This window comes from Athalia rosae, chromosome 8 (genome assembly GCF_917208135.1).
Source record: "Athalia rosae chromosome 8, iyAthRosa1.1, whole genome shotgun sequence".
Taxonomy (NCBI): Eukaryota; Metazoa; Arthropoda; class Insecta; order Hymenoptera; family Athaliidae; genus Athalia; species Athalia rosae.
Window position 1 is genome coordinate 5699625 of NC_064033.1, and position 26406 is coordinate 5726030.

The window sequence follows — 26406 nt, forward strand, 5'->3', positions numbered from 1 at the left end:
AAAAGGAATTAAAAAATGTATGCGCTATGTATAAAGTGAAAAAGTTGATGAGTTTTCCTCTCATTATTACGTTCTACGAGGGGTGCAAAATTAGTACAGACAAATTAAAATATAAAGATATATATATATATATATATATATTTTGTTTTAATTGTAACAAATTCGGCAGCCACTGGCCAAATTTTTTTTTTTTTCACTACATAGTCGACTACAATTACAATTCATTTATGAATTGCAATACGATTTCATGTGGCAAAAATAAATTAATGGCATCGAAACAGAATAAAAAGAAAACATAAAATAAGAAATAAGAACTGTTAAAAGCCGATTATCGCTGAGATAATAAACTTTTACACACCCAGATTAACAATCTCAACAATAATCGAGCCACGCCATTAATATTATTCAACGCCACATTGCTGCTATAGATGTGTATAGATAAATACATATCTATGCGCATGTATATGCGTATATATGTTTAATAACAATCTTAATGGTATCAGTCTACGAAGTTATACTAGTTATACTTAAAATATAGTTAAATGATAAAATTGTTTTAACAATCATATTGATATCATTTTCAAACATTCTTTTGACGGACAAGCGCTGTGTGTATAAAATACTAATACATACACATTCATGTATAAAGACATATTCGCACAATTGTTCAATAATACCTAATAAATCAATTGCTTTATTTCGTTATTGTTAATTTCTTTCTTTTCTTATTATTTTTCCTCCTTCATTTTTTCTTAATATTTTGTTGGGCATGCAACATTCATTCTACATATATTTTTTTATGTTAAGATAAATCATAATATTTATTGTCTACGTGAAATTGCATTTATTCATGATCCATTTTCTATATCAAATCCCTGTGATGATCAAATTATGTATATAGCGTATGTATTTTTAAAAATAAAGAACGTCATGACGATAGCGGTCGAAATTTTTTCACTTGCTTTAGCAATCAACTAATATGACAAAACACACGACACATTGCGTTCTACAGGATATTAAACAGCGATAAAAAACACTGAAGAAGTTCGAATATTATCTATTACAATATCATGGTTTCAACTCCTCAAAAATTTACTAACAATCAATAAAATTCAACAAATAACAGTTCAATATCCAACGAAATATATTTGCATTTTTTTTTTTTCTTCTTTTTTTGCTACTTCAAAATAAGAAAAAAACAAATAACAAAAGCACCTATTATTTACATATTTGATTTGATTTTCTTCCTTTTCATTAATTATTTTTTTAGATTTTTTTATTTTTTTTTCTTCATTCGTGTGTAAAAAATGGTACTCGTAAAAACTTTTATCGCGTGTAAATTCAATTCTTCTCACCTACCTATACACTTAGGTACGTATAACCATGACGTATTCTTCTTTCTTTCTCGTTTTTACAATTTTCTTTCTATAACTTTCTATACTAGTTATCAAATGTAACTTTAAGACTTTTCGCATCTAATAGAAGTCTCGACTAATGATTTTTGTTTATTATACACTATTGTAAAAGCAACGATATCTTTCGATTGAAAAAAACAAGAATCCAGAAAGATATCGTTAGAAAATATTGCTGATTTTTTTTTTTCATAGTTTTACTTGTTTATTTTTTCCCTTTTTTTTTTCTTGTTTTCGTTTTTTTTTCTGCAAGATTCATGACTATTATTTACTAAATTTCGAATGTTGAATCGATTTTTTGTGCGCGTAATTGTCTTCATGCAAAACATTATTCGTATCGAAATCAACACGCATCTTGATTCATTCAATCGTATCGTTAATAATTTTACAATAATTCAACTGGATATTGCTAATGTTAAGTCCACAAGAGTTTTAAAGGGACTTGGTGATATTGTGGAAGAGCCGCTTACCCCACCAAGACTCTAAATCGAATGGTTTGAAGTCTGAAATTTTATGATTAAATTACTTGTAATGAATTCATCTGCATGAATATTGAAGAGAAATTTTTAGCAAACTGGCTCACACGAACAATTTGTATCCGCAGAATAAAAGTTAAAAAAACTATTCTCCTGGTACTCTTTGGATTAAAAAAAAAAGACTACTATGACCTCGACACTACCCCTAGCAAGCTCTAGGATAATGCGTAAAACTTAAATAACAGAAATTTGATTACAGCTGGTCGGTGGTAAACTTACCCTGTAAAATAACGTTAGGTTCTCCGTCGTTGTAATAAACTATGGATCCTGCACCTAGAATGAATTGTATTAAAACGTTATTTGAGTTGGTTGCAAGACATGATAGAAAAAAATGATGGCAAAAATATTAACGGTAATTTAACTGCTCACTACAAGGCTCCGAGCATTCCGAACCATCGGAGGACTCGCCATTTTGAGTGCTGACTTGGCTCCAAGCTAGAAACAAATTATGTGTAATGTTGAATGGGAAAAGTAAGACTATGGAGAAAAATACTCAATAAGTTGGCTCCTTTTTAAAATCGTATGCTAAATACATGCGTATAGACTCTTCATTGTTTTACTTCTGCATAATGAAGAGCAGATAAGCACAGGGTATAGGTTACAGACCAATGAAATATTCAGTGTTACAGACCCCCTAGTGTGAAAGTGGCGCCATGTACTAACCAGATATAAACTTTGACTTGCCTTGAAAAACTATAAAGAGAACAAAAAAATGTACAGAAAAAAAAACATGGTTTGAATATTACATTCGTAGACGAACTTGATGAGCTCCTCGTGTTGTGGAGTAATTGCTTCATGGTTCTGCCTCTGAGAGCTGAATTTTGATTTTCCATTTATGTGGAAGACCGGCTTAGGAACGTGACTGAATCATAAAAAATGTACAGAGATGTAAATTAGAATTAGTTCTGAGAAATTCAAGGAGTTTGAATGTATGAAATTTAAAATTTCAAAAGTACATAAGATTTTTGGGTATTGCATCATTTCTAGTTTGCTGATCAGTATCTTAAAAAAAGTTCAAGGATTCAGAGAATATTGGTTGATTAGATGAATATACCTCGGTTTTCATGAACCGAACGACTCGAATCGGATAATCAAAATAGTTCACAGGTAAATTTCATTGATATAATTAGTTATCAATGGTACCGCCTGAGAATGGGACGTGAGTTGCTATGGGAGATGGCTTGTTACAAGCATTGCGTAATTGTGATATTAGAATAAATGGATGAATGATCATTTAGTTAGAGGCAACCAAGTACTTATCAATGGTATTACAACATTCCATTATTGATTTGGCAATATTATAAGGAGATATCGTAATGAATTAAAAATTAACTTACTTGACAACATCGTGATTATCGTCAGGATCTGATTTTCGCGTAAGGTCACGCAATGTTTCGAGTCTCTCCAAGTTCTGGCTAATACCTGAAATAAGAATGTTGTATAATATGTCCAGTTCAACATGTTGACAGTAACAATAAATTTAATCATGAACAAATTATTCTACCTCTGCGTGTTTTTGCTACGATTTTACTAGGTCCCTTCGAGACGGTGTACATGATTTTAATTTCGATTAAAAAAACACTCACTTCAAAGTTCGGTAAATCGGTAGATAACTGGAAACACGAGACCAGCCTAGCAGAAGCTAACCGGGCTTAAACACATACCAATGAACTCACAATCGGACCTATCGTGCGTCGTCAGTCGCGAAGACCAAGATGGCAAAAACGAGCTCACGAACTTCCTGAAAACCAAGAAAACCTTCCGAAACCTTCTCGCGAGGGCCATCTAACGTCCAAATTGTTAATCCACACACGATCACCATCGCAACAATTCTCAACAATGCGGCCTACGCCTAATTTGAAATTATCGAAACTAATTGTGCATTATTGAATAATTGAAATGTTTTTCCTTCTTTCTGGCGCCCATTTTCTGGAGTTTTTCTAAAACAGAAGAAAATTACATACGTATTATGTTCGTTATTCGAACAGAGAGAATAAAAAATCAAAAGTATTTATTTCAGATTTCATTTGTAGTTCACATCTACCCGCACAATAAAAGTATACGTATAATCAGTGAATATTTTATTATTACAAATCGCTCAGATACATTTAGTTAATAGCAATCGGATAATAATTAATACAGATAAATCATCGAATTATATTTAATGAGAATTTAGCACTTTATCTTTTAAAACCTGTTCCGTCGAGTCATTTTTTAACAAAAAAAGAACTTGAATTCATCCATTCCCAATTTTGATTACAAGTAATAATACCCCATCCGAATCTATTCGGACGTCTCTTTCAACAATAAAACATAATATTCACGCAGATGCATTCAAATTAAACTCATTCATGTACAATTATTTTCTATTTTGTACGAACAATCGCAACATCACGCAATCAAGGTATTACCAACAGGAGTCGGTCACTGAGAACGTAAAATAAAGTGATAATCCCACGATAATGTCTTTTTCTTTTTAACTTAATCACAACAGATCTAATTTCTCAGATGAAGTTGACAGGCTTGCGAGTATGGGTGTATTAGGACAACAAACTCATCAACCTAATTTTGAGTTACTGAATAAAACTTAAATTTCTCGTTGGATCCGAAATTCTAGAAAAAAAAAAACAATTTTGACACAACCGAAAGGACAAAAATAATAATAATCATCGTCAATGAAAAAGAAATACTCAAGAAAAGTGCCAAAAACCAGTTGATTGATTATGAATATCTCAAAGCAAACGATGTAACCAGAGAAAAAAATTTTCCACCATTTGAGACAATCTTCTTCTATTCTCTTTAACTTTTTCTCTCATAAATCTAAATTAATACTATCCCTTGATAAGCGATAAAATTTCACATAACATGATTTCTAATAATATAATGAAAAGAAGAGAAAAAAATAATTGTTTTCTTCACGCTCTTGCTTCGCGTTTGAAATGGTACCGGAAGTAGGGGATCTTGGGTGAAATTTTTTATGCAAGTAAAAAATTGTATTCTAACATTATCGATAAATTGAAACCAGAAGCCGTCAACCATTTACACACTATACCTAGTTCTCTTCAATAAGATTCTTATGTTCAATAGATCATTTTTCCAATGACTTCTGTCAATATATATATATCTATCTATATCTGTATATATAGATATATACGTATTTATACATATGCCAAAAATTCATAGTTCAAAATAATAATATTAATAATAACCATAAATATATACCTATATATATAATATTTCTATAAATTAGTTTTCTCTTTTTCCAACTTGAGTGTATCCTATGCGGTGCTTGCCAATCAAGTGTGTGGTGTATTGTTTTTTTTCCTTTTTTTTTCAAATTTTTTCCGTTTTTTTTTTCTTTCGTAGTCTTACGTTTGATTATTAATAATAATTTAATAATTGAAAAAAAAGATATACTTGTTTTAACGTAATCGTAGTTAGGGAATCAAACCGTTATTTATTGACGTAAGTACGTAGAAGCATGAAGCAGTCTCTCTCGCTGGGCTGAACGAAGATCCCTGAAGGCAGAATAATCGGGGCGTCGTTATGGTAAAAAATACAAATAACATTACACACCGAATTATCCGATTACCTCTAGCTTGCCTAGAGAGCAAACAGGGACTTGTCTTGATCTTTATTTATCTGACGCTGCGACGTGGTGTTGGTCGTTGTCGTCGTCGTGGTAGAAGGAAGGGTGGGCAGGGCCTCGGCTGCTGCTGCACGCTCGGCTAAAAATCTCTCAAATTCGAAGGACGTCAACGATTCCTGGTCGCCCTGGGCGCCCGGCTGCAATTTCAAGATTGAGAGAAAAGAAAATAATGAAAATACCGGGCGCGGTAAAGCGCAGAATTTTTGCGGACGGACTAGTAGAGTTGATAAAAACGTACGTGAAAGAAGGAAAAAATTGGATAGACAACTTTTTTCAGACAGATTTTTCAACAATGCTAAAACACAATATGCGACGTGAGGGCGGAAGGACCGCAGAATGGATGGCACGAAGTGCAAAAGAATGGAAAGAAAAGGATGACGATAAAAAAATGCACGGCCCACTCACCGTCCGATCCAGCCAAGCAGCCATTTCGTTGAATTCAGACTCTTGGTTTAGCTGAGCAACAGAAGAAAACAAACATTCAGCGAAACGAAATACAAAGGCAAGCGGTAAAAATAATCACAAATAACGCTGAGAACGATCGAAAACGTGACGTGGTCTACCACCCCAATGAAAAAATAATTTTCTCATCATCGACGATCGCACTTGACTTGAAACACGGATAACAAAATATACATATACAAAAAAAAAAAAAAAGATCACAACGGCAGGCACGAAGAAAATAGAGCTACCTATACACCTGGTAAGATATCTAAATCTGAAGAGTGTTCCTGTGGGAAGAAAAAAAAAAACCATGCAATTAGCAGCAGCAGCGTAACGTGGCAAAATTATTGGGTTTCTATCGGTCTATTACCTGGAATTAAAATAATAATTTAGTGGATATTAAGCGGGAAAAACTGATGCAATATTTAACGCATTATTTAACGCATAAGCAGGTAATTATGACGTACAGCTGTTGTAGGAGCGACGGTGGTCGTGGTCTGTGTAGGATGGTTAGGGTTATTTCGGTTAAGGATTGCCGAGCTCAAACTTCCTCCGCTCACCTGCTGTTCCGCATTATCCTCGTATCTGCTCCCACTGTAAAAATGACGGAAATTTAATAAGCCGGGGCAGTGATCGTTTATAAAATGTCAGGCAACTCGTAAGTATGCCCGCCAAATAAAAAAGCATGCAGCTATTTCGATACCTGTTTTTGGTCGTTTCATAAGTAGCATTGCGAGACTGTGCAAACATATCGAATTCGTCGTGATCACCTTCTCTTTCCTTTGGTTTTTCTTTCCGTACTTCACTCTCTTTGATCCCGTCACCCAACATACCTGGTTATGGATGAAACAGATGACGGTTTTATTAGTAAACTTCGCTATCAAAAGTTTAGGAATATCCAAGCGTTCTTTTACGCTTAAAATATCAAGGGGGCTACGCGATTTTTGAACAATTATGGGAAGAAAGGTTACAATCTGTCAAAGAATTTCCCAACAAAGGGGTTAGTTTCGTAAAAATACGGTTTAGTCATTTTTTAAACTTACTGATGCTCGCCAATTCTCTTTCCAGGGCATCCGTTCCATCTGATAAGTCGATTAGTGATTCAGCTTCGCGTTTGTTTAGCAGAGGATCGGCATTAACACGAGCAATATTTGGTGGTTGGCCGATAGTCTGTGCCAGTATGGTACTGGCAGGTGTTGCCTTATTTTTTGTGTATCGTGTATAGCGCAGAAACAAGTTGTTAAGTTCATCGTTAACTCGAAGCAATTCAGCTGTCATTTCATCATGCGAGAGCTTACCGATTAATTCGACAACTCGCTCTTGCATCGCTTTACACGTGGAATGTAGCTCCTGGAATTTAGAAGAACGATAAATAAAAATCATCGACTATGACTGCAGAAATCGATGTAACGCTCATCGGCAGGATAACTGGAACCTTTGCTGAACCGAACATAAAAATGACAGAAATAATTATAGTTGTACCGTAAGTAGTTCCAAGTCAGCTGGATCTGGTTGCTGATTGGCCGTTTGATTAGGATTAGTTAGATGAGTCAGCATCTCGGCAAGGACACGCATATTGCCTTGAACAACATCCAACTCGCTCTGTAGTTTGGCTAGTTGAGGTTCGGTGAGCTGAGCCGGCGCACTGAGTCCTTGTGTCGCCAACAACGGAGGTGGTTGTTCGCTTACCGGAGGAACTGCCGATGCTGCAGTTGGTTCGCTTCCCGATACGCTCTGTCATGTGATTTTATGTCGTTAATGTACAGTCGACACAAAGACGGAGAAATGAAGTTTAAACAAAAGAACACATTACGACTTTATCTGTGAGTCCTTATCAGATTCAACGTAAGATTATAAAAATAAAAATAGATGTCTGCGATCAATGAATGATCCAGGAAACTTGGTAAACAACTTATCAGATGTCATAAAAGCATTGTCTGAGCTTGCGAGATGAGTTGATGATATTTCCTCTTCAAAGAAAGATTCAGAGATATCGAATGGATCAATCCAAATTTGTTCTATTTACCCGTTGCGGTGTAATTATTGGGGCCATGGCGTCGAGGTCGGTCATAGGGAACTCTATTCCCTTTTGTTTAAGCTCTTGATAGACTTGCACAACTCCTTGAGTATGAGGTTGATGTCGAAAAGTTTCGGCCCAAGCTTGGATGAGACTTAAAACTTTCTCTTGAACGGCTGTAGGAGGCTCATTCTTTGGACCAATTAATTTAACCAGCTCCTGAACAAACTCTCTTGAACAAGTCAGTGCATGGAAACATTTGCCGCAATTTTTAACACACGTTTCTAGGACCTGGAGATTTCATAAATTACAATGCGGTGTTGTTAAGACATTCTAGTTTTTTCATTTTGAAATTACATTCATCTCAACAGTAGTATCGCAAATTGAGATGTATTTACTCACGGTAAGTGTATACATAACGATGGTATAGTTTTTGCCGGCTGCCTGATTCAGCCTCCGTCTAATAGCTTTAACAGCGTCTCGAGGTCCATCTTCTGTTTCGTTGATGATGTCGCAAATTTCCATATTAAGCGCCCAATTCTCACTCGGCAGACTTCCATCTGTGGCTTGTTCTACAAATGTAGAATAAGAATAAAATTTCAATTGTCAAACAGCGACGTTAATGTCAACGGGGATTTTAGTTGTCATTTGGACTTGAAACAGTAGAGATTTAGTTAGTACATAGTAGCCTAAAAATAGAAATTAAAACTGTTAACAAGATCTTCTTTGGAGTCAATTAGATACACGTGTGAGTGTCCATTTGCGAACAGATGATTACGTAACTTAATTGTATTCCAAGTTATATGTATATTTGATGACTAACAATGTACTATCGTCAAAGACGATTTGCCACAACAATGATTTCCTGGCTCAGTGATAACCAGAAGACAACGGTCTCAGACTCGCTGTCAGACAACATGGATGATGCATGATCCGGCTAATTAAACGTTCCGCTACTGCTTATGATAATTAAGACAATTAGTGAGGCTCGTTAGTAACGAACCCAAAAAGATGTTAGGTTTTGGAATAGAAAAAACGAGTGCTACAACAATCCGATGCACTGGATAGAAAATAATCAATAAAACAAAAGCCTTAAAAAACTCGCTATGAGAATACTATACGGTATTGAACGTTCACGTAATTCGTCGATATGCGGCGGTAAGCTGACAAGTATTTAAAAACGCTCACGTCCGTAACAATTAAGACAGTCTGCATATATGGCGAAATATGAACCTCACCTATTCTCTGACCAACTGGCGTCGAAAATGGATTCACATTGACACCGAAAAAAGACATATTTATCCTCCGGTTTTCACTGTTACAGCTTGACACTACCTCTCGCTTCACTGGCTTGTCAGTTACTGGTTGTGGATTAATCGGTGAATTGTTTTTGATCAATATTTCATCAAATTTTTACATTGACTCTAAGGAAGAACCACGAAAACCTGATAATCATATGACACTGCGGAGTCCGGAGTGCGGCTAAACGTCAAATCATGTTATTTCTCCCCGACCATTGGTTCCATTTTCCGTGACGTGCTATTTTAATATAGCTCGCGATTGGCTCGTCGTCGAAATGGCGACAGCGAAAAAGAACAAAAAAACTCATAACGAGAAATACTACGTCAAATATTTTGGAACTACGCGCGCATTCAAATGCCTTTGCTACATAAATATGGAGAGAAAATTCAATGTCGTACAAAATTCAGTTATCGTTTCTATGGAAACGAGTAAATACGAATCTTGGCTTGACTCCACTTTTAGATAACATTAAAGTACGCTTTACTGCTGCAGGAACATAAAAAATGGTCAACGATAGTGAGGAACCGACGATACTGCAAGAATCCGCAGAGCCTGGTGTTATAGATCAAAAAATGCTGGTTGCTCTAATAATTGATCAAGGACCGAAGAAGGAAGCTGGTAGATTATTCGTAGAAGATGGAATCAACCTTGACGAAGTAACAGAAATTAGAATTGAATTTCTTAGTAAGATCTTCGATGCAGCCGCTAGAATCTGTTCTCATTTTCCATTGTCCAAAAGCATGATTCAATTTTCTTTTTGTAGATATACTGAACATCGATCATCTATGGTTAATGAAGAATTTAGTTAAATTGAAACTGAGCAATAATAGAATAGAAAAAATAGAGAACTTGGATGTTTTGGTAAACTTGAAAGAGTTGGATCTGTCATTCAACCAAATAGAAGCCATGGAGAATTTGAATCACCTAAAATGTTTGGAGATTCTATTGTTGTATGAAAATCAGATAACTGTCATTGAGGGTATCGACGATCTGAGTAATCTCACCATCTTCAGCATCGGCAATAACCATATCAATGATTGGGAGCATGTAATTCATCATTACTATCATTTTATATCTCAATTCAACATGATGTACATAAAGCAATATTAACAAGAACTGGACATCAATACAGGTAATGTACTTGAGAAAGTTGAAAAAACTGCGGAGCTTAAACATAGCTGGAAACCCTTGCCTGACTCAGGAAGGATATTTGGACTACTTGTTGGCATTCCTACCGCAATTGGTTTACCTTCAATATAAAATGATAACTGCAGAAGAACGACAAGCTGCAACAGATAAACATTAGTAATTTCAATCATATTTAATTTGAGGATAAATTTACAAAAAGTTTTTCTAATCGATGTTCCATTGCTCCCACTCTAGCCGAGCCATTAGTAATTTGTTGGAAATCGAAGCGAAGGAACAAGAAGATTTAGATAGACGAGCAGCGTTCGAGGCAAATGTCGCACTGCTCTCCATATCTTACGTTGAATATCTTGACGGAGATTATTTGTTCAACAAAATGTTTGAACGAGACAAAGGTAAGCGACAGAAAAAAAAACTGTCGATTCTTTCTCTAGAGCAAAATCATTCGTTACAGAGGGCAACGACCTCCTCACGCTCAGCGAAGATGCACGATCCGCTTACGCCGAATACAAAGTGAAATTCATGGAACTTAGCAAAGATTTATACGAGCTGGGACTTGCCGAACAAATTCGAAGGTCTAAGGAAATAAAAATGTTTGAAGATTTGGTCACTAAAGGGGAAGATGATATTCAAAAGGAATCTCAAATGTGAGTTGCTAAGGAGAAGTTTTTACAAAATTGACTTACCACAATTTCATATCCCCTCAACATTTGGAATGCAGTATGATGGATGAAATAATGGACAGAAAAGCCGAAATATTAGCAGATGTAAAAGAACTGATGCAGTCGATAACAGAGGAGTTGGAAACAGAAGTGCTCAATGAGAAATTAGAGAAGGCTCGAAAGCTCTCCGAAGACTTTAGCGAATTGGTAGCCAGGACTTGGACAAAACTTATGCACAAAGAAGTTATTCTCCACGAACAGATGGAGGTGTGTATTGGCTAATTTAGCGCTGCTAAATTATTGACACTGCTGCAGCTGTTGAGATACTATCCATAATATTTGCATACAACCAATAATATTTGAACTAATCAGTGAGCGATATTAAATAATGTAATTAGCTGCGATTGCCCTGAACCCATTCAACTCTTTTTGCAGGATGTAAACGAAGTGTTCAAACATCGCATGACAGATATGGTCGGCTCGTTCCTAGAAGCGGCTCAAAATACATTTTCTTTAATGAGAAGCCTCGAGGCTGATTACATGGATAATATTGCTGGAATAGCTACCGTCGTCATGAATGCGAACCAAGGAACCGACGACAGCAAAATGTCCCCCAGTCTGATAGAAATAATTGGCGACAAGGATATATTGAGCAACAATCTGGCTGCGTCTCACGATTTACATCTACAGGTGTGCTGAATATATAGAGCTAAAAAAATATTTACACTTCGAAAAATCGACTATTTATTCTCTTTTATTTTGTACCAAGGTAATCGACGGACGTGAGGATCGTTTCATAAGCCGACTCAACACTTGGTTGGAAGAAAAAATCGTAAAGCTGGTAGAGTGAGTATCGTAAAATGTGACGCGGAAGTGCAATCTATTTTTTTTTGAGATAATACAGTTTTTTCGATCTTCACTTCTACTTTTAGGGACGAGAGTAACAGAAATCGCCAGAAGGTGTTGGAAATATCGCATTTTCTCGAGTGTCAGCGTGAAGAATTCATCGCGTTGCAATTACAACAACCTTTGTATGGAAAAGTTGAGGATACCGACGTCGCCGCGGTACTGGAAACGTAATTTGTGAGCACGCTAGAATAAATTTACATGAAATTCTTTCATTATTCATTCATCGATCATACTGCACCCGAGTTCAGGCGTGACTGGATAAAAGTAGATCGAGTATTGGCAGGTTTTGTGATATTTTTTATTATTGACATTGTACAAATGCGATATTAAGAATCTGGTAAGAAAATATTATCCGATTCAACACTTACAATTACTTCATATTACCTTCAATTCCGTAGGAAGCCTATTTGATTATATTTATATGTGTATACGATTTATACCTTTTAATAATTTCACTTCTTTTTCAACGACTGGATGTACAAGTCCAGGTTCTTTTGTACTTTCGGTTGTTCTAAGAAACCGATGAATGTTTTTAGGTCCTGGTCCCGATTCTTCTCAAGCCAATTCAGGGCTGCCTCTCGCACCACCCTTTTTGTCACAGTTCGGGCATCAGCTGCGGAGCGAAATTTTTTCAGTAATGAAATTCAGAGTAAAAATATACCTAGTTTGCCTCACGATGCTTACGTGCTACTCTAGCAAAGGATCCGATGTACTTTTCACAACTGACAATTGCATCGGCTTTGTCCTTGGCTAATTCATCGACCAGACCGATTTTAAGAGCGTCTTCCGGTGAGTAAAGAGCACCTCTATCGAACAGTTGTTAAAGTTTATGTTATGCGATCATTATTGAAGTTGAAGATTACATGAAAATAATTATTACTGCAAAAGGGAGATTTCCGCCCAACGATGACCGATGGTGTTGATGATCGTGTCTTGGAACCATTTCGGAGCAACAATCCCAAGCTTTGTTTCGTTCAATCCTATTGTATGCTTTCCTTCAACAAATGTTCGGTACTCGCAAGACAAGGCAAGAAGACAGCCACCGGCGGGACTTGCACCCTATGATTTATGTGAAATAGTTCAGTTGCGACACGAATATTACTGGATAATATTTTCAACACGTTCTCAGTTTCTAATTGGCATGAACGCACGTTGATCGCAGCTGCGGTAGGGAGTCCAGTACCGTATAAAGTGAGCCAAAGGTCTTGTAACGTCCGCCAAAAAGTTTCCGCTCGTTTTATATCTGGTTTGTGCATTTCCATAATATCTAATCCAGCTGAAAATATCGAGGGTAGCGAGGAGGTGAGTATCACACCCCGGCATTTACTTTTTTCTAGTTCTCGAATGCTGTAATTTAATTCGGTAATTAATTCCAAATTCAGACTGTTCACTGGAGCCTTGTTCATCGACACCGTGGCGATACCTGTCAGACAGTTTCAGTGCAAGCAAGTGAAAAGAAGTTCTATGTTTACAGGCCATTAGTCATAAAAATGCAATTGTTCACCTCACCTGTCTTATCATTCACTACAATATCGACTAGTTTTGTAGCAGACGTGTAGTTTCGTAGCAACGGAGCTGCTATGCCCTTAACAATTTGTTTTCCCAAGACACCCATCGCTGGACGAAAAATAAATTTTATCGAGGCTTTTAATTTCTCTCAATGTTATTCATCGGTATTAATATACCAGTACTTACCTAGAGATCTCGACATGTTGAAGTTGGTCTTTGGTAAAACCAGTGGAATTCTTCACCTTTTTATTCGTCTCACTGCTTATGTAAGTCCCAAATCAACCGGATTAAACTAATCTTCGTATCAAAGTTCACAACAGCAGAACGAGTGCTTTTGTGTGAAAAAAAACCACTCGAGTGAAAGTTGATACGACCGTCAACAATACCCTCCGACTTATCGTACCATTAGCAAAGAAAGAGGATCAGAATGGCTCACACTCTTTGACCTACGTTTGCATACGAGTATCAATATTTATATGAGACGATTATACGCATGATAAAATTACGATTGTGTCTCGCCAACTTTGGGCCTCTAACATAACAAGGGTAGAGGTAGTCCAACCTTTAACCAGCAAGTCCAACAGAACATAACGGTGGTGAAGTACACTGCACATTGCGCATGGCGAACACGAATTCAAATGGAGATGAATGCGTTGATTCGTGGAATTCTCTGTCTGTAGTCGATATCAAAACTTTTGATTTCGCTTTGATGGATTGAATTAATTTCCGTTGTTCGTTGATGATAAATAATCCCACCTTCATTTTGAATTTTTGATAAATGAAGAGTGAATATAGAAATAATTACTCACCCAGAAGTTATGGAGATCGAGGTATACTCATAATTTCGTGAACACTGCACAGTAGAAAGATTTTTAACAATTCATCCCTTGACAGCCTCTGGTTACAATTATTCTTTCAATAAACAGAAAACTAAGAGGATCGGGTCTACTACAAACTAATAAAAATGAAAAGCGTCGCGCTCGATCGTGGGGGTTATTCGGACCAGACGTCGGCCCAATTCCATCGTAATTTCACAAAAATTAAAAATCACGATCGAATTAATATCGATCGTCAGAAATTTTTAATAAAAGCTCGACGAAATTGGGCCCACGTCTGAAGACCTACTGTAGACCAAAAATTTTTGCTGAAGACTCCGACGTCGGGATTGTGACGTCAACGTTACGGAGGGAAGAACAAGCCCGCCACATTCGAACTGCATCGATAGATCAAATCGAAGTAGAAGCGTATCGATCGTGTATCTTCAATCGAGATATCGTTAATTTATCTGGTGGTGTTTGAGAAAAATGCGCTTGCGCGAAACTTGAAAACTGAGATATTTTGTTTGTTTGACTTTGGATGTCGCACCAAGCGATCGTTTTCACATAGCTTCCATTATTTGTCTTCCTTCCATTCTAAAAAGCTCAACGGTTTTGTTCAGTATGCGATGATAGGAAGAAATTGTCCCCGTAACAATCGAGTCGCATCTCGTGATCTTCAGGAAATTCACCGACTGGCGTAATATTTGAACATAACCGCTCCACCAGGTATCTTGCAAGCTGAGTAGAGATCATGGATTGCGATGATATATTGCGCCATGTGTGCGAAGTGATGAAAAGGATTTACATTCATTCGTACAAGGGTGCGTTTTGTCACCTTCAAAACAATTAATACCTCGTGACCTTCCAAACTCATCCGATCAACAATGACATAATAACAATTGTCGAATTTTATTGGCAGACGAATTCAACGACATCAGTGACGACTGTACACTGTCATCTACAGAGGACGGTGTACCAATTCGAAAATTATTCATTGGCAATCTGGCCCAAAGGGTGAGTACATCAGCTACTTATCGGGGAGCTATTTCGAACATGTTATCGTAGATGATACCCCCATGACTGCACCAATCACATCGTGGTTACTCATTATTTACCTCGATACCATTTAACAGACGACTGTGAAAGATCTGCAGAACGTTTTTTCAAAATATGGTAAACTCGATGGCTGCTTTTTGAAACGAAATTCTGGAAAAAGTAATTATGCTTTTGTTACATTCAGCACAGTCGACGACGCCATGAAGTAAGTTGTTTCACGTTTATACAGGTTTCTCGGTGTCAACTTTGGTAACAGAATTCTTTTTTCATCTCTTAGAGCCAGGCATGACGGCAATCGCAAAGAAATACATTTACATAATCGAGATTTGAGGGTGATGCCAGCTGACTCGTGGCATCAACCGGATAATGTTGAAAATCAAAGAAGTCTACTAATCACAAAAGGAAAAGCAGCAAATAATATGGAAACTGGTTCTACGGACTCATGTTCATCCCCAACTAAGGAATTAATCGACGACGATTCCCCGATACAAAAATTAAACGACGACTGCCTGATGCATATGTTCCTTTATCTGCCAATTAGTGACAGAGTAAGAATTGAAAGAGGTATCTTTTACGTTCTCACATATTCATAATTGATAGTTTCGACCGCCCGATCTCCTTAATAGAAACAAATAATGCTAACCCTGTTCACATTGTTGCAGTATGCAAGCGCTGGTACGCTGTGAGCCAACAATCCTGGCAGGCTGTGAAAAGACTGGACTTGAAACTATCTACTTGGGGCTTCTTTTCTGAGAAAGGAGTTCAAGGTGTCAACACTTCGGTCTTGCGTAAAGTTTTATTACGCTGTGGTCGATTTCTAAATCACGTCGATCTTTCTCAATCGTCTAATTGTCCGTTACGTCGAAGTACACTAACCAATGTTGGCAAATATTGTCCCAACCTTCAAAGCTTGGACACTAGATCCCTAAATATTTCTTCATCCGGGGTTGAGAAGTTAACTCTAAACTGTGGAGATATTAGAAAACTGATCATAGGAGCCAGCACAAGTTCCTGTGACAACGACTTGTTGAAATTGTTTGCGAAGAATACAAAATTAAAGTACTTGATGATAGCGCAAAACTTTTTACTCAACGGAAAATGCTTGACGTGGCTACCGGCTCAGGGGATCGAAGAAATTCATCTGGTGGAGTGCAACGCAATCACATCGTGTCATTTCTCCAATGTAATTTTCTAACGTTATACTTTCAAATTTAACAATGAAAAATCGCATTTATTTTTATATACTTTTAAAACAGGCCATCCGGGAGTTCTCCACTCTAACTACCTTGGCAATCGACAAATGTGTGAGTCTCAATGACACAGCCATTCAAGCAATCTCATGTCTCGGGAACAGCTTGAGGAACCTAGAAATCACTGGCTACTTTCCACTATTAACGACGGCTGCAATGTCTGATCTCGCAAACCTGGGTAATCTGGAGAGATTGAATGTTGCATGGAATCCAGTAGTGACGAACAAATTTCTAATAGCTTTAGCTACGCAGCGAGTTCCGATCAAGCACATCGATATCACCGGTGAGTCAAAACTGTCCGTATTTGAGGTTGACAGATATTCTAAACTATTATTTTGGCGTGTACAGGTTGCAACGCCGTTTCGGACGAAGGATTAGCTGCGTTATGGTCGTTGCATCATCTAAATAAGTTGGTGATGAGTTACATGGGTTTAGTGACCGACGACGCTCTTGCCCAGATGCAGCAGTTGAAATATCTGGAGTGTCGGGGTTGTCCGGGCATTCAGGACGAAGGTGTGAGCACGATGATCCTGCTCTGCTCTCAGCTGGAATATCTGGACGTGTCCGGTTGCGATCTTATATCCAACGAAGTATTAGAAGTTGCCATAAAAGAGACAAAGGCCAGAAAAAACAATACGATACTCAAGATGATAGTCGGTGGGACGTGCGCCACTCCTGAGGATCTTACGGAGATATCTCCATTGTTACAAATAGTAAACGTTGACTTATCCGACACTCACAAAAGGCCAGACTTTGACCACGGTGGATTTTTCCCCTCCGAAGACGACGACATCGACCAAGATTCTGACGATCTCTTCGACCAGTTCGACGGATCCATCGAGTACGACGATTATGATCTCGAACCCGAGTGGGACCAGGATGACTTTATGAGCGGTATGGACGTCTGGAAGGTGGTGTAACTTATTTCTAGATGATAAGCTTATGGCTAAGTGTTCAATAATATCATATGTCCTAATTTATAATATACAACGTGCTAAGATGTTCACGCAGTCAGGTGTGTGTAAGTGATAATGGATATTCTTTGTACGATACTTCGAATCGATATAAGTGTTTGATGAAACCACGGCAGCGTCGAATTTCAGACCTTCTGTCTGAATTCATAAGTATTATACTTACTAGACATCCCTTTGTTTCCATTTTTTTTTCTCCTCATTTTTATCCAATCACTCGATATTGTGAGATACTGAATAAAATACTGATCGGCTCACGTGACTGAACCTTTGTTATTTCAAGAGTATATCATTAATTTCGATTCGTATTTATGTTTGGTGATTCTTTTCTTTTTTCGATTCTTTCTCTTTGTTCCCTTAAAATATAATACGTACATCTCTTAACGGAACTGGAAGAATGCGTCACGAATGCGTGCGTATTCATAATATTATATTTCCTGAATTCGTACACAAAAAAAAAAAAAAAAAAATGTTCAAACGTGAAAAGAAAGAAAGAAAAAAAAAATCACAATGAATGTGTAACACTTGATCTTTCGTTTTTATTATATTATATATATATATAATATAATGCGTACAGTGTGTATTAATCTAAATTCAATATAATAATAATAATGATAATAATAATAATAATAATAATAATTCATTTCGATTTTCGGCAGACATCGATAAAAATATACCACCGTCTACACTATTCCAACTTCCTATAAATATTACTTTTTCTTCCTATTTATCATATTTTTCGTTTTGTTTTACCTTCTTCTTCTCATTCTTCAATAGTAATAATAGTAATAATAATAATATAATACAGTTTATAGATATTTTTTTTTTGCGTGGGTATGCTTCGATGGCAGTAGAATATATTAGAATAATATAATAATATACATTACACACATGTATAACAACTCGTGACGCGATGGCATTTTTCGTTTATTTACTTTCTTCTTGATTTTGATTTTTATATTTAATTCAATTTTCTCTCTCTCCGCCCGGCGGTTTGATTCAGTCGAAATATTTTTGCGTTCACGTTGGTGGATTTTAGTTATTAGTTTACGATTAATTAAATATCTAAAAACATGCTGCATATACATGACACGCAATTTATAAATATTCAAGCTAAGCAAAGCGAGAACGAGTGGAAACGTATAACTACGTAATATATTTTACTGTTCATTTTCAATTTCAATTTTGTTTTTTTCTCTCTTTTTTTTTCTTTTCATAAGAAATAGACCATAAAATACTACGTTGCGATATTTTCATATCGTATTATGCGATTTGTCAGCAACATTTACATTGGTATAAATTGACGATTGAAAAAAGTTTTATTTGTTTGCATTTTTTTCTTTTACGTACAGTTTATACCAAATAAAAATAAAGACGGAGGAGATAAGCTCGACGTAATGAATGGAGATTTTTGTAATGATAATAAAGAATTTTCAACATCGTTATACCGATTCAGACTTTTTACTATTTTTTTTTTTACTCAAACAAAAAAAAAAATCAAATAATAAAAATCAACAAGAAAGAAAAAGATACAAGGAAATCGGTTTCATTAATTATTTTTTTTTTCTCACCGAAACGTGACTGAAATTTTGTTGGAAGAGTGAAGAAAAAATGAAAGAAAGAAGAAACAAACGTCAAATTTCAATTAATCTCGCTTGGCGTCAAACAACTAACTTTTTAGAGTCTGAACTTTGAGTTATTATTAAATGATTATCATTGATTAATAAATTTTTTTTTCCTTCTATGCAGTACATAGCTTAACAGGTAATTAGGCTACGTTATATATCACTTGGTGGTAATACTAATTATGCACATTGATAAATCGTACTTCGGAATGTGCGCGTACGTTGATCGAGTGCCCGTAGGATTTCGGGGAGTAAATCCTATTTATTTATTTATTTATTTTTTTTTTGTTATTTCTTTTGTTAAGCAAAATCAAAAATGTAATACCCAGTTACAGTTATAGTTTAGTAGGAAATATAAAAATTATTGGTTGAAAAATCCGGTGAGTTTTAAGCCAAACCGGAAGTGGCCATATTCCTAGCTACCTCAAATGCCATTTATCTAGGAAGTGTAATAAGTTTTTTTTCTTCTTCACTTAATTTCAACCAATATTTGAAAAAAAATAATGATAACTATATTTTTGTTTCTTTAGTTATTTTTACGGGCTTATTCATGATAGATTATACACAATGACATTTCTATGCCGAAAATATGTTGATACTTTTTTCAAAGTCTCGAAAGAATTTTGCAGAGTATCATGACACGTACGAACAGGTAAGCGTAAATATTGTTCGTTTTTATTTTTTTTTTTTTCTCTAATATTTCGTTTTCGTTAATTTCGCTTAGGATAATTTTGTTGGCAATAGATATTAATTTTCTACGCTCGTTATCACGTTTCACTTTGACCGTGGTCAAAGAAAAAACCAAAGAAAAAAAGAGAATAATTATTACCGTTCGGTTGCGAGTCGCAATCCGTGTTACTTTTGAAAAAGAGATTTATAGACATTATTATGGGTTATCATATTCGCCTCGGCACATTATTTTCATACCTGATTTTCTCGATTCTGATGCCTTAATTTCAATACACGTAATATGCATTCATTTTTTGAGTGTACGTCACTAAAAACTATACTATAAATTTTTATCTTACATACTTTTTTAAAGAAAAACTAAATAAACTATTAAAAGAAAAAAAGAAAATATGTTTGCCTTCGTGTTGTTTTTTTTTTCTTTCTTCTTTCGTTTCTCTCGTTGGTTATTTTCTCTTTTGTCGATAAGTAATTACACAAAAGTTGGGGCACTGCAGCGTATTATTTCATTTTTCAGTCGATTTTGAGGAAAAAAAAATGTCTTTCCTATTCAAATTATACGTTGAGATGATCGTGAACGGAAATATATATGTAAAAAGGAAAGAACGATAATGAAAAAATGTCAAGTGCCACTGCCCGTAATTGACTAAAATAATAAGGAACTCAGGACTACTTAAGAGTACTGAACGTGGATGTATGTGGTCAAGTATGTAAGAGTGACATTTATTCAGGACTGTACGTTCGCCAGGCGCGTTGGAGTGGTTGGTTGAAGATCCATTGTGCGACATACCCACCCAGCGATATCGACATTCTCTAATTCTGCCTCTCTTATCCATTCGTGGTTCTGGAAATTTGTTTAGAATACATTATGGCGAATATATAAACATAGTTTTTCCTAGAGGTTATCTTAACCATAACATTTCTTGCGAACAAGAATAATAAATACCATCAATGTTTTCAAATCCGCTCTTTCCGCAGGATTTTTTTTCAGGCAACGATCCACAAAGTCTGTGAATGAGTTGCTGAAAATACCGGCTGGAAGTTTCGGTGGTGGTTCATTAACGATATAGTCCAATAATTCGAAAATCGCCATAGGTCTCGGACTACTCGCATCTTCAATTAGAAAATATAAAAGGAATATGTTCGTGAACAGGTCGATCTCTTTCTCAACTCTTGGTTTTTGTACACTCACTGTGCGCTGGTGACTGTGATGTTGGTGTCGACACGTTGTTGGTAGGGGCATTCTCAGCGGGAGACTGATTTGGTCGAGAGCCAAAAATTGAAGCCAACGTTCTCGCATCAGGCGATGGGATCGGATACATGCCAATCGCCATTTCGACCAGAGATAGTCCTAGCGACCAAATATCACTCTGTACCGAATAGTGTGTACCCTGAAGCCTCTCCGGCTGGAAAAAATGAAAAATATTTGTTGCAATTTTCAGTATCGGCAATCAATAATCATCACTTGACAATGGTTTCAGGTTAAGATAAAAAACATCATTTAATACTTACGGACATGTAACTTCTTGTGCCGACGAAAGAATTGGCCATTGAATCGATTAGTTGACCAGAAACACCAAAGTCACAAATTTTTATTTCTCCGGCACTGTTGACTAGAATATTACTAGGCTTGACATCACGGTGCATGATTGCATGTTTATCCCTCAAGTAGCTCAATCCCTTGAGAACCTGAAATGTCATATTGACATATTATTACCTAGAATACAAATTCTATTCTGCACAATTCAAAGTAATTGTGAAATCGAAGATTGCCATGAAACAATGGAAGTGTTACCGCTGTCGACATGTGATTGCTAACCAATTTTACTGAGATAAGGATACAAAGTAAATATTTCCAAAATGTATCGACGAGCGACTGCACTCTCGGTAACAAATGTACCGAGTACAAGTACAAAGTCTACGATGCACATACATAAAAAAAAACTAACGGAAGATGAAATAGAGGATCTACATCACGAACCGGAAACAGTCGACCATATGATAGACCTGCAAAGACTCTGCGAGAAGTATGATACAAATATAAAAACTGGTTTGACTAATGAAAAAGCCGAAGAAGTGTTGGAAGAATATGGTCCAAATGCAATATCGCCACCCAGAGAAACGCCCGAGTATCTAAAATTTATAAAATGCATGTGCGGTGGCTTTGCTGGACTATTGTGGACGTGTGCCATGCTGTGTTTTTTGTTATATGCGATCGATACTGAGGACGAAGGCACCCAATGGTTTGGAATAATCATAGTTTCGATATGTATAATCTCAGGGTTATTCGCATATTATCAAGAGAGTAAAAATTCAAAGGTGATGGACTCCTTTGCCAAAATGGTACCCACTTACGCTCTGGTTATCAGAGAAGGCATGAGACTGCAAATACCAACAGAAGAAGTCGTAGTGGGTGACTTGGTGGAAATCAGACTCGGCGACAAAGTTCCTGCCGATATCAGAATTATAAGCTGCTCAAGTTTCAGGGTTGAAAATTCTAGCATCACGGGCGAGAGCGAACCTGTCTCTAGGTCAGATAAACCTACAGACCGCAATGCATTGGAATCACATAACGTAGCATTCTTTTCATCATATGCCGTCGCCGGTGAAGCAAAAGGTATCGTTATTGCTACCGGAGATGACACAATGATCGGGCGGCTGGCAAGTCTAACGACAAACCTGAAGAAAGTTGAAACACCAATAGCAAAAGAAATTAGACACTTTGTTCACATCATCACCTTTGTTGCGATAATATTTGGCTTTTTATTTTTTATATTGGCCCTACTATTGGGGTATAATATTATCAAGTCTTTCACCTATCTATTAGGTATCGTGATCGCAAATGTCCCAGAAGTATTACTGGTTACTGTAACGACGAGTCTAACTTTGACCGCAAAAAAAATGGCCAGTAAAAATTGTTTGGTAAAGAACCTAGAAGCTGTGGAAACTCTTGGATCAACATCGACAATTTGTTCTGACAAGACGGGAACACTTACGCTAAATAAGATGACAGTATCCCATCTTTGGTTCGCCAATGAGACCCATCAGATAGTAACTAATCCAAATTTGGGCGCCGAAAGAGATTTACTAATGGAAAAAGCGGCGTTCAATATATTAGTTAAATGTACAACGCTCTGTTTAAGAGCAGAATTCAATATGAGTTCTGTGTCGGATAGCATCGTCTCACCTATCGATGACTGGAACGTTATAGGAGATGCTTCGGAGACTGGTATACTAAAATTTTGCGAGCACATTCATTCTACAAAAAAGTTTCGAAATCAGTATCCCAAAGTAGCTGAGATACCGTTCAACTCTTCCACTAAGTACCAGATGTCGATACACAGGGAAGATAAAGGTGGATACGTAATGATTTTGAAAGGGGCCCCGGAGGTAATAATAGAATCGTGCAGTACGATACTAGAGATGAGTGGAAATTCTGGCGAGCTGACAGGTGCGGTGAAATCAACGATAAGAAAAGCGTGTAGCGATTTGGGTTACCTAGGGGAGAGAGTTTTAGCATATTGCGATTTACAATTGCCGGAGAGTAATTACGGACCTGACTACGAATTCATCACAAGTGATCCAAAGCTGCAGAATTATCCATCTGGTGGTTACAGATTTCTGGGACTAGTGAGCTTGATCGATCCACCTAGACCGACAGTTCCAGACGCAGTGAGAAAATGCAGAAGCGCAGGCATCAAGGTAATAATGGTAACGGGTGATCACCCCGTTACCGCAATGGCTATAGCTAAAAAAGTTGGAATTATAGGAGAAGGTCACGAAACGAAATACGAAGCTGCTGTGCTTCGTAATATTTCGATATCTCAGTTCGAAGGCTCAGAGAGTGTGGCGATTGTCGTCACCGGAAATGAATTGAGAAACATGGAAATGCACCAGTTGGATGTACTCATAAGAGATTACGAGGAAATAGTGTTCGCTCGGACTTCACCGCAGCAGAAGTTGCAGATTGTTGAGAGTTGCCAGCGCCTCGGAGAGATAGTTGCTGTCACTGGAGACGGAGTAAACGATTCACCTGCCCTGAGAAAAGCAGATATTGGTGTGGCTATGGGCATTGCTGGATCAGACGTTGCAAAAAATGCAGCCGATATGATATTAATGGACGATAACTTTGCCTCGATTGTAACAGGAATTGAAGAAGGCAGACTGATATTCGACAACTTAAAGAAATCCATAGCCTATACCCTGACTTCCAGTGTCCCCGAAATGTTGCCCCTTTTAAGCACGATAGCATTTGGTATACCGCTTCCTTTCATCATAGAAATGGTTCTCTGCGTCGACATAGGTACGGATTTACTACCGGCAATTGCACTGGCATACGAAAGTCCTGAATCTGATATAATGCGACGAGCACCAAGAAACCCTCAGTATGATAAGCTCGTGAACAAGCGTTTAATATCCATGACTTACGGACAGATTGGAATGATACAATCGCTCGCAGGGTTCTATACCTATTTCACTGTACTGGGATTCTATGGATTTTATCCGCAGGATTTGATAGGCATTAGAGAGCGATGGGAATCAAAGGCGGTGAATGATTTGTCAGATTCTTTTGGACAACAATGGAATTACGAGGACAGAATGGCTCTGCTGCGCACGGCAAGGACAGGCTACTTTGTTTCTATCGTAACGACTCAGATGGTGGATTTAATAATCTGCAAGACTAGGCGGAATTCGATCTTTCAACAGGGCATGGGAAATTGGTTTTTGAATTTTTCGTTCCTGTTCGAAATAGCGCTTACTGCAATACTACTCTATATCCCTGGCACGGAAATAATATTCCAAACAGTTGCTCTGGAACCATTTTGGTACTGGCCTTCCCTACCGTTTGCCTTATTTCTCTGGGTATACGACGAACTGCGGAGATTCTGCATTCGCAAATGGCCAGGAGGATTTGTCGAAAAAGAAACCTATTACTAATTAGCTAACAACGGACTAATTTTTCTACAATCGTTCAAAAATGTGAATACAAGAGTGCCAAATATTATCAATAAAACTTAAAACATTACGAGAGTAAAACTTTAGATAATTATTGCTTACGGCGGCCGTGATGGTTCCCAATATCGATTCCGGTATCCTGCCAGCTTTCTTCAAAATAAGATCCAGTGATCCCCCATCCATATATTCCATGCATATGCTAATTTCACCGTCGCTAAGAGTCAGAAAAAGTGTATCAAAATTAACATCGAGTGAGTTGAGTCTCGGGATCGATTGAAATTAAATGATTCTAATATTATAATATACCTGTAGAATGCACCGTAGAAGCCTACGATATGTGCAAAGTTACATTCGTGTAGAACTTTTAGCTCACGTATTATTTGTTTCTTGATGGCAGGCTTTACCTCAAGATGGATTAACTAAAATTTCGATATGAATCACTGGTCATAAAATAACAGTCATGCTAAATAAATGCATACTTTTCTAGCCATGATGAGCCCATATTTTTTGTGCCTGACTTTCATGACAACGCCGCCATTTCCAGCTCCAAGTTCACCCAGCTTTTCAAAGTCTTCGTCACACAATTCTCCAACCTTTTCTTTCTGTCCAAGAAAACTCTCCAGCCTCTTTCGTTGTTCTTCATCCATTTCCAGTTCCTCCAACCTTTCTTGGAGAGCGTCGATACTCATTTTCCCCATGACACCACTTCAAAATTGAACAAAAATATGAAATAAAGAAAGGAGATCGTACAAAGAATTGGCTCTCGTGCAACAGAAAACATACTCACTCGGGTATTGGCACTGGAGGTTCTGTATAAACTGGTAAAGGTGGAACGGGTGGTGACGGTGAAACTGCTGCCACAGGTTCTATGGAACCCGGAGGTAGAGTGAGATTTAATTTATTCTTCGACATTTGAGGAGTGTACTAAAGATTCTTGAAGAAACACTTCACGAGTTTGATAATCCACACCCTCTCAGTTGAATGGTATCTTGTCTATTTAATCCCAGTATATTAAGGGCGTATTATTTTGTAGGCATAAAAATACCGTACAGTTCGGGTATCAGTAACCGCGAATCACCATTCTCACTTATTTCTCAACTAGAATAATCCTCTGTTAATTGTCAACGTTATCTGTCAAACTCAGATCTGTCACCGAAAGTATTATTTTCTTTAGAGGAATACAAAAAAGGAATAAAAAAAAACGATTACAACACGAAATTTCACCGCTTTACTTTGACGAGCAACTTGATCAAAACGACGAGAAATGAACCGCGGGTACGATACTCATCACCCGTGGAATATTGGGATAAATTTTAACGATAATTACAAACGAATTGCTAATTAAAAACAAGGTTACACGGGTTCTTCCTTACGAATAAATTTCTGAGAACATTCAGCGACATTAACAAGTCTGAAATTCAGAAATCGAATACAGCGCTATCGAACAGGAAGAGGAT

At 37.0% G+C, this 26406-nt stretch overlaps 7 protein-coding genes across 15 annotated transcripts; 3 read left to right on the forward strand and 4 right to left on the reverse strand.

Annotated features, from left to right (window-relative positions):
• Positions 1-104: 104 nt before the first annotated feature.
• LOC105686711 (MAPK regulated corepressor interacting protein 2) lies at positions 105-3672 on the reverse strand. Of its 2 annotated transcripts, none has more exons than XM_012401787.3 (6): positions 3453-3672; positions 3286-3370; positions 2695-2810; positions 2318-2383; positions 2168-2221; positions 105-1915 (listed from the first exon to the last, which is right to left on the reverse strand). In XM_012401787.3, exons 1-6 carry the CDS (start codon positions 3502-3504, stop codon positions 1845-1847), a joined length of 444 nt encoding a protein of 147 aa, XP_012257210.1. In that variant the 5' UTR covers positions 3505-3672; the 3' UTR covers positions 105-1844. The 2 variants fall into 2 exon arrangements, with proteins under 2 accessions (XP_012257210.1, XP_012257209.1); XM_012401786.3 differs by having other exon boundaries at positions 2300-2383; positions 3453-3670.
• Positions 3673-4014: 342 nt separating this feature from the next.
• On the reverse strand, positions 4015-14690 carry LOC105686546 (TOM1-like protein 2). 5 transcript variants are annotated; one of them, XM_012401477.3, is made up of 10 exons: positions 14396-14690; positions 8461-8630; positions 8068-8349; positions 7524-7775; positions 7085-7391; positions 6745-6874; positions 6509-6635; positions 6003-6053; positions 5541-5734; positions 4015-5466 (listed from the first exon to the last, which is right to left on the reverse strand). In XM_012401477.3, exons 2-9 carry the CDS (start codon positions 8581-8583, stop codon positions 5552-5554), a joined length of 1455 nt encoding a protein of 484 aa, XP_012256900.2. In that variant the 5' UTR covers positions 8584-8630; positions 14396-14690; the 3' UTR covers positions 4015-5466; positions 5541-5551. The 5 variants fall into 5 exon arrangements, with proteins under 5 accessions (XP_012256900.2, XP_012256899.2, XP_012256896.2 ...); XM_012401476.3 differs by lacking the exon at positions 14396-14690 and adding an exon at positions 9297-9518 and having other exon boundaries at positions 6602-6635; XM_012401473.3 differs by lacking the exon at positions 14396-14690 and adding an exon at positions 9297-9516.
• Positions 9011-12826, forward strand: LOC105686545 (dynein regulatory complex subunit 3-like). Of its 3 annotated transcripts, none has more exons than XM_048659305.1 (11): positions 9011-9216; positions 9853-10044; positions 10124-10407; positions 10493-10665; positions 10744-10901; positions 10961-11153; positions 11228-11435; positions 11604-11858; positions 11938-12014; positions 12101-12251; positions 12614-12826. In XM_048659305.1, exons 2-10 carry the CDS (start codon positions 9864-9866, stop codon positions 12246-12248), a joined length of 1677 nt encoding a protein of 558 aa, XP_048515262.1. In that variant the 5' UTR covers positions 9011-9216; positions 9853-9863; the 3' UTR covers positions 12249-12251; positions 12614-12826. The 3 variants fall into 3 exon arrangements, with proteins under 3 accessions (XP_048515262.1, XP_048515261.1, XP_048515263.1); XM_048659304.1 differs by lacking the exon at positions 9011-9216 and adding an exon at positions 9639-9751; XM_048659306.1 differs by lacking the exon at positions 9011-9216 and having other exon boundaries at positions 9883-10016; positions 12614-12820.
• LOC105686548 (enoyl-CoA delta isomerase 1, mitochondrial-like) lies at positions 12354-14177 on the reverse strand. The gene is made up of 6 exons (XM_012401480.2): positions 13773-14177; positions 13587-13694; positions 13229-13500; positions 12958-13136; positions 12762-12883; positions 12354-12690 (listed from the first exon to the last, which is right to left on the reverse strand). Exons 1-6 carry the CDS (start codon positions 13786-13788, stop codon positions 12530-12532), a joined length of 858 nt encoding a protein of 285 aa, XP_012256903.2. The 5' UTR covers positions 13789-14177; the 3' UTR covers positions 12354-12529.
• Positions 14691-14920: 230 nt separating the features above from the next.
• On the forward strand, positions 14921-17943 carry LOC125501989 (putative RNA-binding protein EEED8.10). Its single transcript, XM_048659298.1, has 7 exons — positions 14921-15225; positions 15324-15418; positions 15538-15665; positions 15738-16024; positions 16123-16643; positions 16717-16993; positions 17059-17943. Exons 1-7 carry the CDS (start codon positions 15156-15158, stop codon positions 17628-17630), a joined length of 1950 nt encoding a protein of 649 aa, XP_048515255.1. The 5' UTR covers positions 14921-15155; the 3' UTR covers positions 17631-17943.
• A 913-nt stretch (positions 17944-18856) lies between these two features.
• Positions 18857-26348, reverse strand: LOC105686666 (dual specificity mitogen-activated protein kinase kinase dSOR1). Of its 2 annotated transcripts, none has more exons than XM_012401704.3 (8): positions 25737-26348; positions 25429-25654; positions 25256-25368; positions 25052-25163; positions 21506-21682; positions 21186-21399; positions 20940-21106; positions 18857-20837 (listed from the first exon to the last, which is right to left on the reverse strand). In XM_012401704.3, exons 1-8 carry the CDS (start codon positions 25859-25861, stop codon positions 20721-20723), a joined length of 1251 nt encoding a protein of 416 aa, XP_012257127.1. In that variant the 5' UTR covers positions 25862-26348; the 3' UTR covers positions 18857-20720. The 2 variants fall into 2 exon arrangements, with proteins under 2 accessions (XP_012257127.1, XP_048515269.1); XM_048659312.1 differs by having other exon boundaries at positions 25733-26289.
• LOC105686665 (sodium/potassium-transporting ATPase subunit alpha-B-like) lies at positions 21701-25030 on the forward strand. The gene has a single exon (XM_012401703.3). It carries the CDS (start codon positions 21854-21856, stop codon positions 24929-24931), a length of 3078 nt encoding a protein of 1025 aa, XP_012257126.3. The 5' UTR covers positions 21701-21853; the 3' UTR covers positions 24932-25030.
• Positions 26349-26406: the final 58 nt, after the last annotated feature.

Excerpts from the sequence above, each read along its gene's own strand:
- LOC105686711 (XM_012401786.3), bottom strand. The coding sequence starts at position 3,504 with ATGTACACCGTCTCGAAGGGACCTAGTAAAATCGTAGCAAAAACACGC. Across the intron at positions 2,811-3,285 it reads GATAATCACGATGTTGTCAA|TCACGTTCCTAAGCCGGTCT; the intron begins GTAAGTTAATTT and ends TTTATGATTCAG. Across the intron at positions 2,222-2,299 it reads TAGTGAGCAGTTAAATTACC|GTGCAGGATCCATAGTTTAT; the intron begins GTTAATATTTTT and ends AATTCATTCTAG.
- LOC105686546 (XM_012401473.3), bottom strand. The coding sequence starts at position 9,354 with ATGTCTTTTTTCGGTGTCAATGTGAATCCATTTTCGACGCCAGTTGGT. Across the intron at positions 8,350-8,460 it reads TCGTTATGTATACACTTACC|GTCCTAGAAACGTGTGTTAA; the intron begins GTGAGTAAATAC and ends TGAAATCTCCAG. Across the intron at positions 7,776-8,067 it reads CAATAATTACACCGCAACGG|AGCGTATCGGGAAGCGAACC; the intron begins GTAAATAGAACA and ends ATCACATGACAG.
- LOC105686545 (XM_048659305.1), top strand. The coding sequence starts at position 9,864 with ATGGTCAACGATAGTGAGGAACCGACGATACTGCAAGAATCCGCAGAG. Across the intron at positions 10,902-10,960 it reads AATGTTTGAACGAGACAAAG|AGGGCAACGACCTCCTCACG; the intron begins GTAAGCGACAGA and ends CATTCGTTACAG. Across the intron at positions 11,436-11,603 it reads TTCTCCACGAACAGATGGAG|GATGTAAACGAAGTGTTCAA; the intron begins GTGTGTATTGGC and ends CTCTTTTTGCAG.
- LOC105686548 (XM_012401480.2), bottom strand. Across the intron at positions 13,501-13,586 it reads TGTAGTGAATGATAAGACAG|GTATCGCCACGGTGTCGATG; the intron begins GTGAGGTGAACA and ends ACTGTCTGACAG. Across the intron at positions 12,884-12,957 it reads GCGGAAATCTCCCTTTTGCA|AGGTGCTCTTTACTCACCGG; the intron begins GTAATAATTATT and ends ACTGTTCGATAG.
- LOC125501989 (XM_048659298.1), top strand. The coding sequence starts at position 15,156 with ATGGATTGCGATGATATATTGCGCCATGTGTGCGAAGTGATGAAAAGG. Across the intron at positions 15,666-15,737 it reads ACAGTCGACGACGCCATGAA|AGCCAGGCATGACGGCAATC; the intron begins GTAAGTTGTTTC and ends TTCATCTCTTAG. Across the intron at positions 16,025-16,122 it reads CAGAGTAAGAATTGAAAGAG|TATGCAAGCGCTGGTACGCT; the intron begins GTATCTTTTACG and ends ACATTGTTGCAG.
- LOC105686665 (XM_012401703.3), top strand. The coding sequence starts at position 21,854 with ATGTATCGACGAGCGACTGCACTCTCGGTAACAAATGTACCGAGTACA.
- LOC105686666 (XM_012401704.3), bottom strand. The coding sequence starts at position 25,861 with ATGTCGAAGAATAAATTAAATCTCACTCTACCTCCGGGTTCCATAGAA. Across the intron at positions 25,369-25,428 it reads GGCTCATCATGGCTAGAAAA|TTAATCCATCTTGAGGTAAA; the intron begins GTATGCATTTAT and ends TCGAAATTTTAG. Across the intron at positions 20,838-20,939 it reads CGGATTTGAAAACATTGATG|AACCACGAATGGATAAGAGA; the intron begins GTATTTATTATT and ends ACAAATTTCCAG.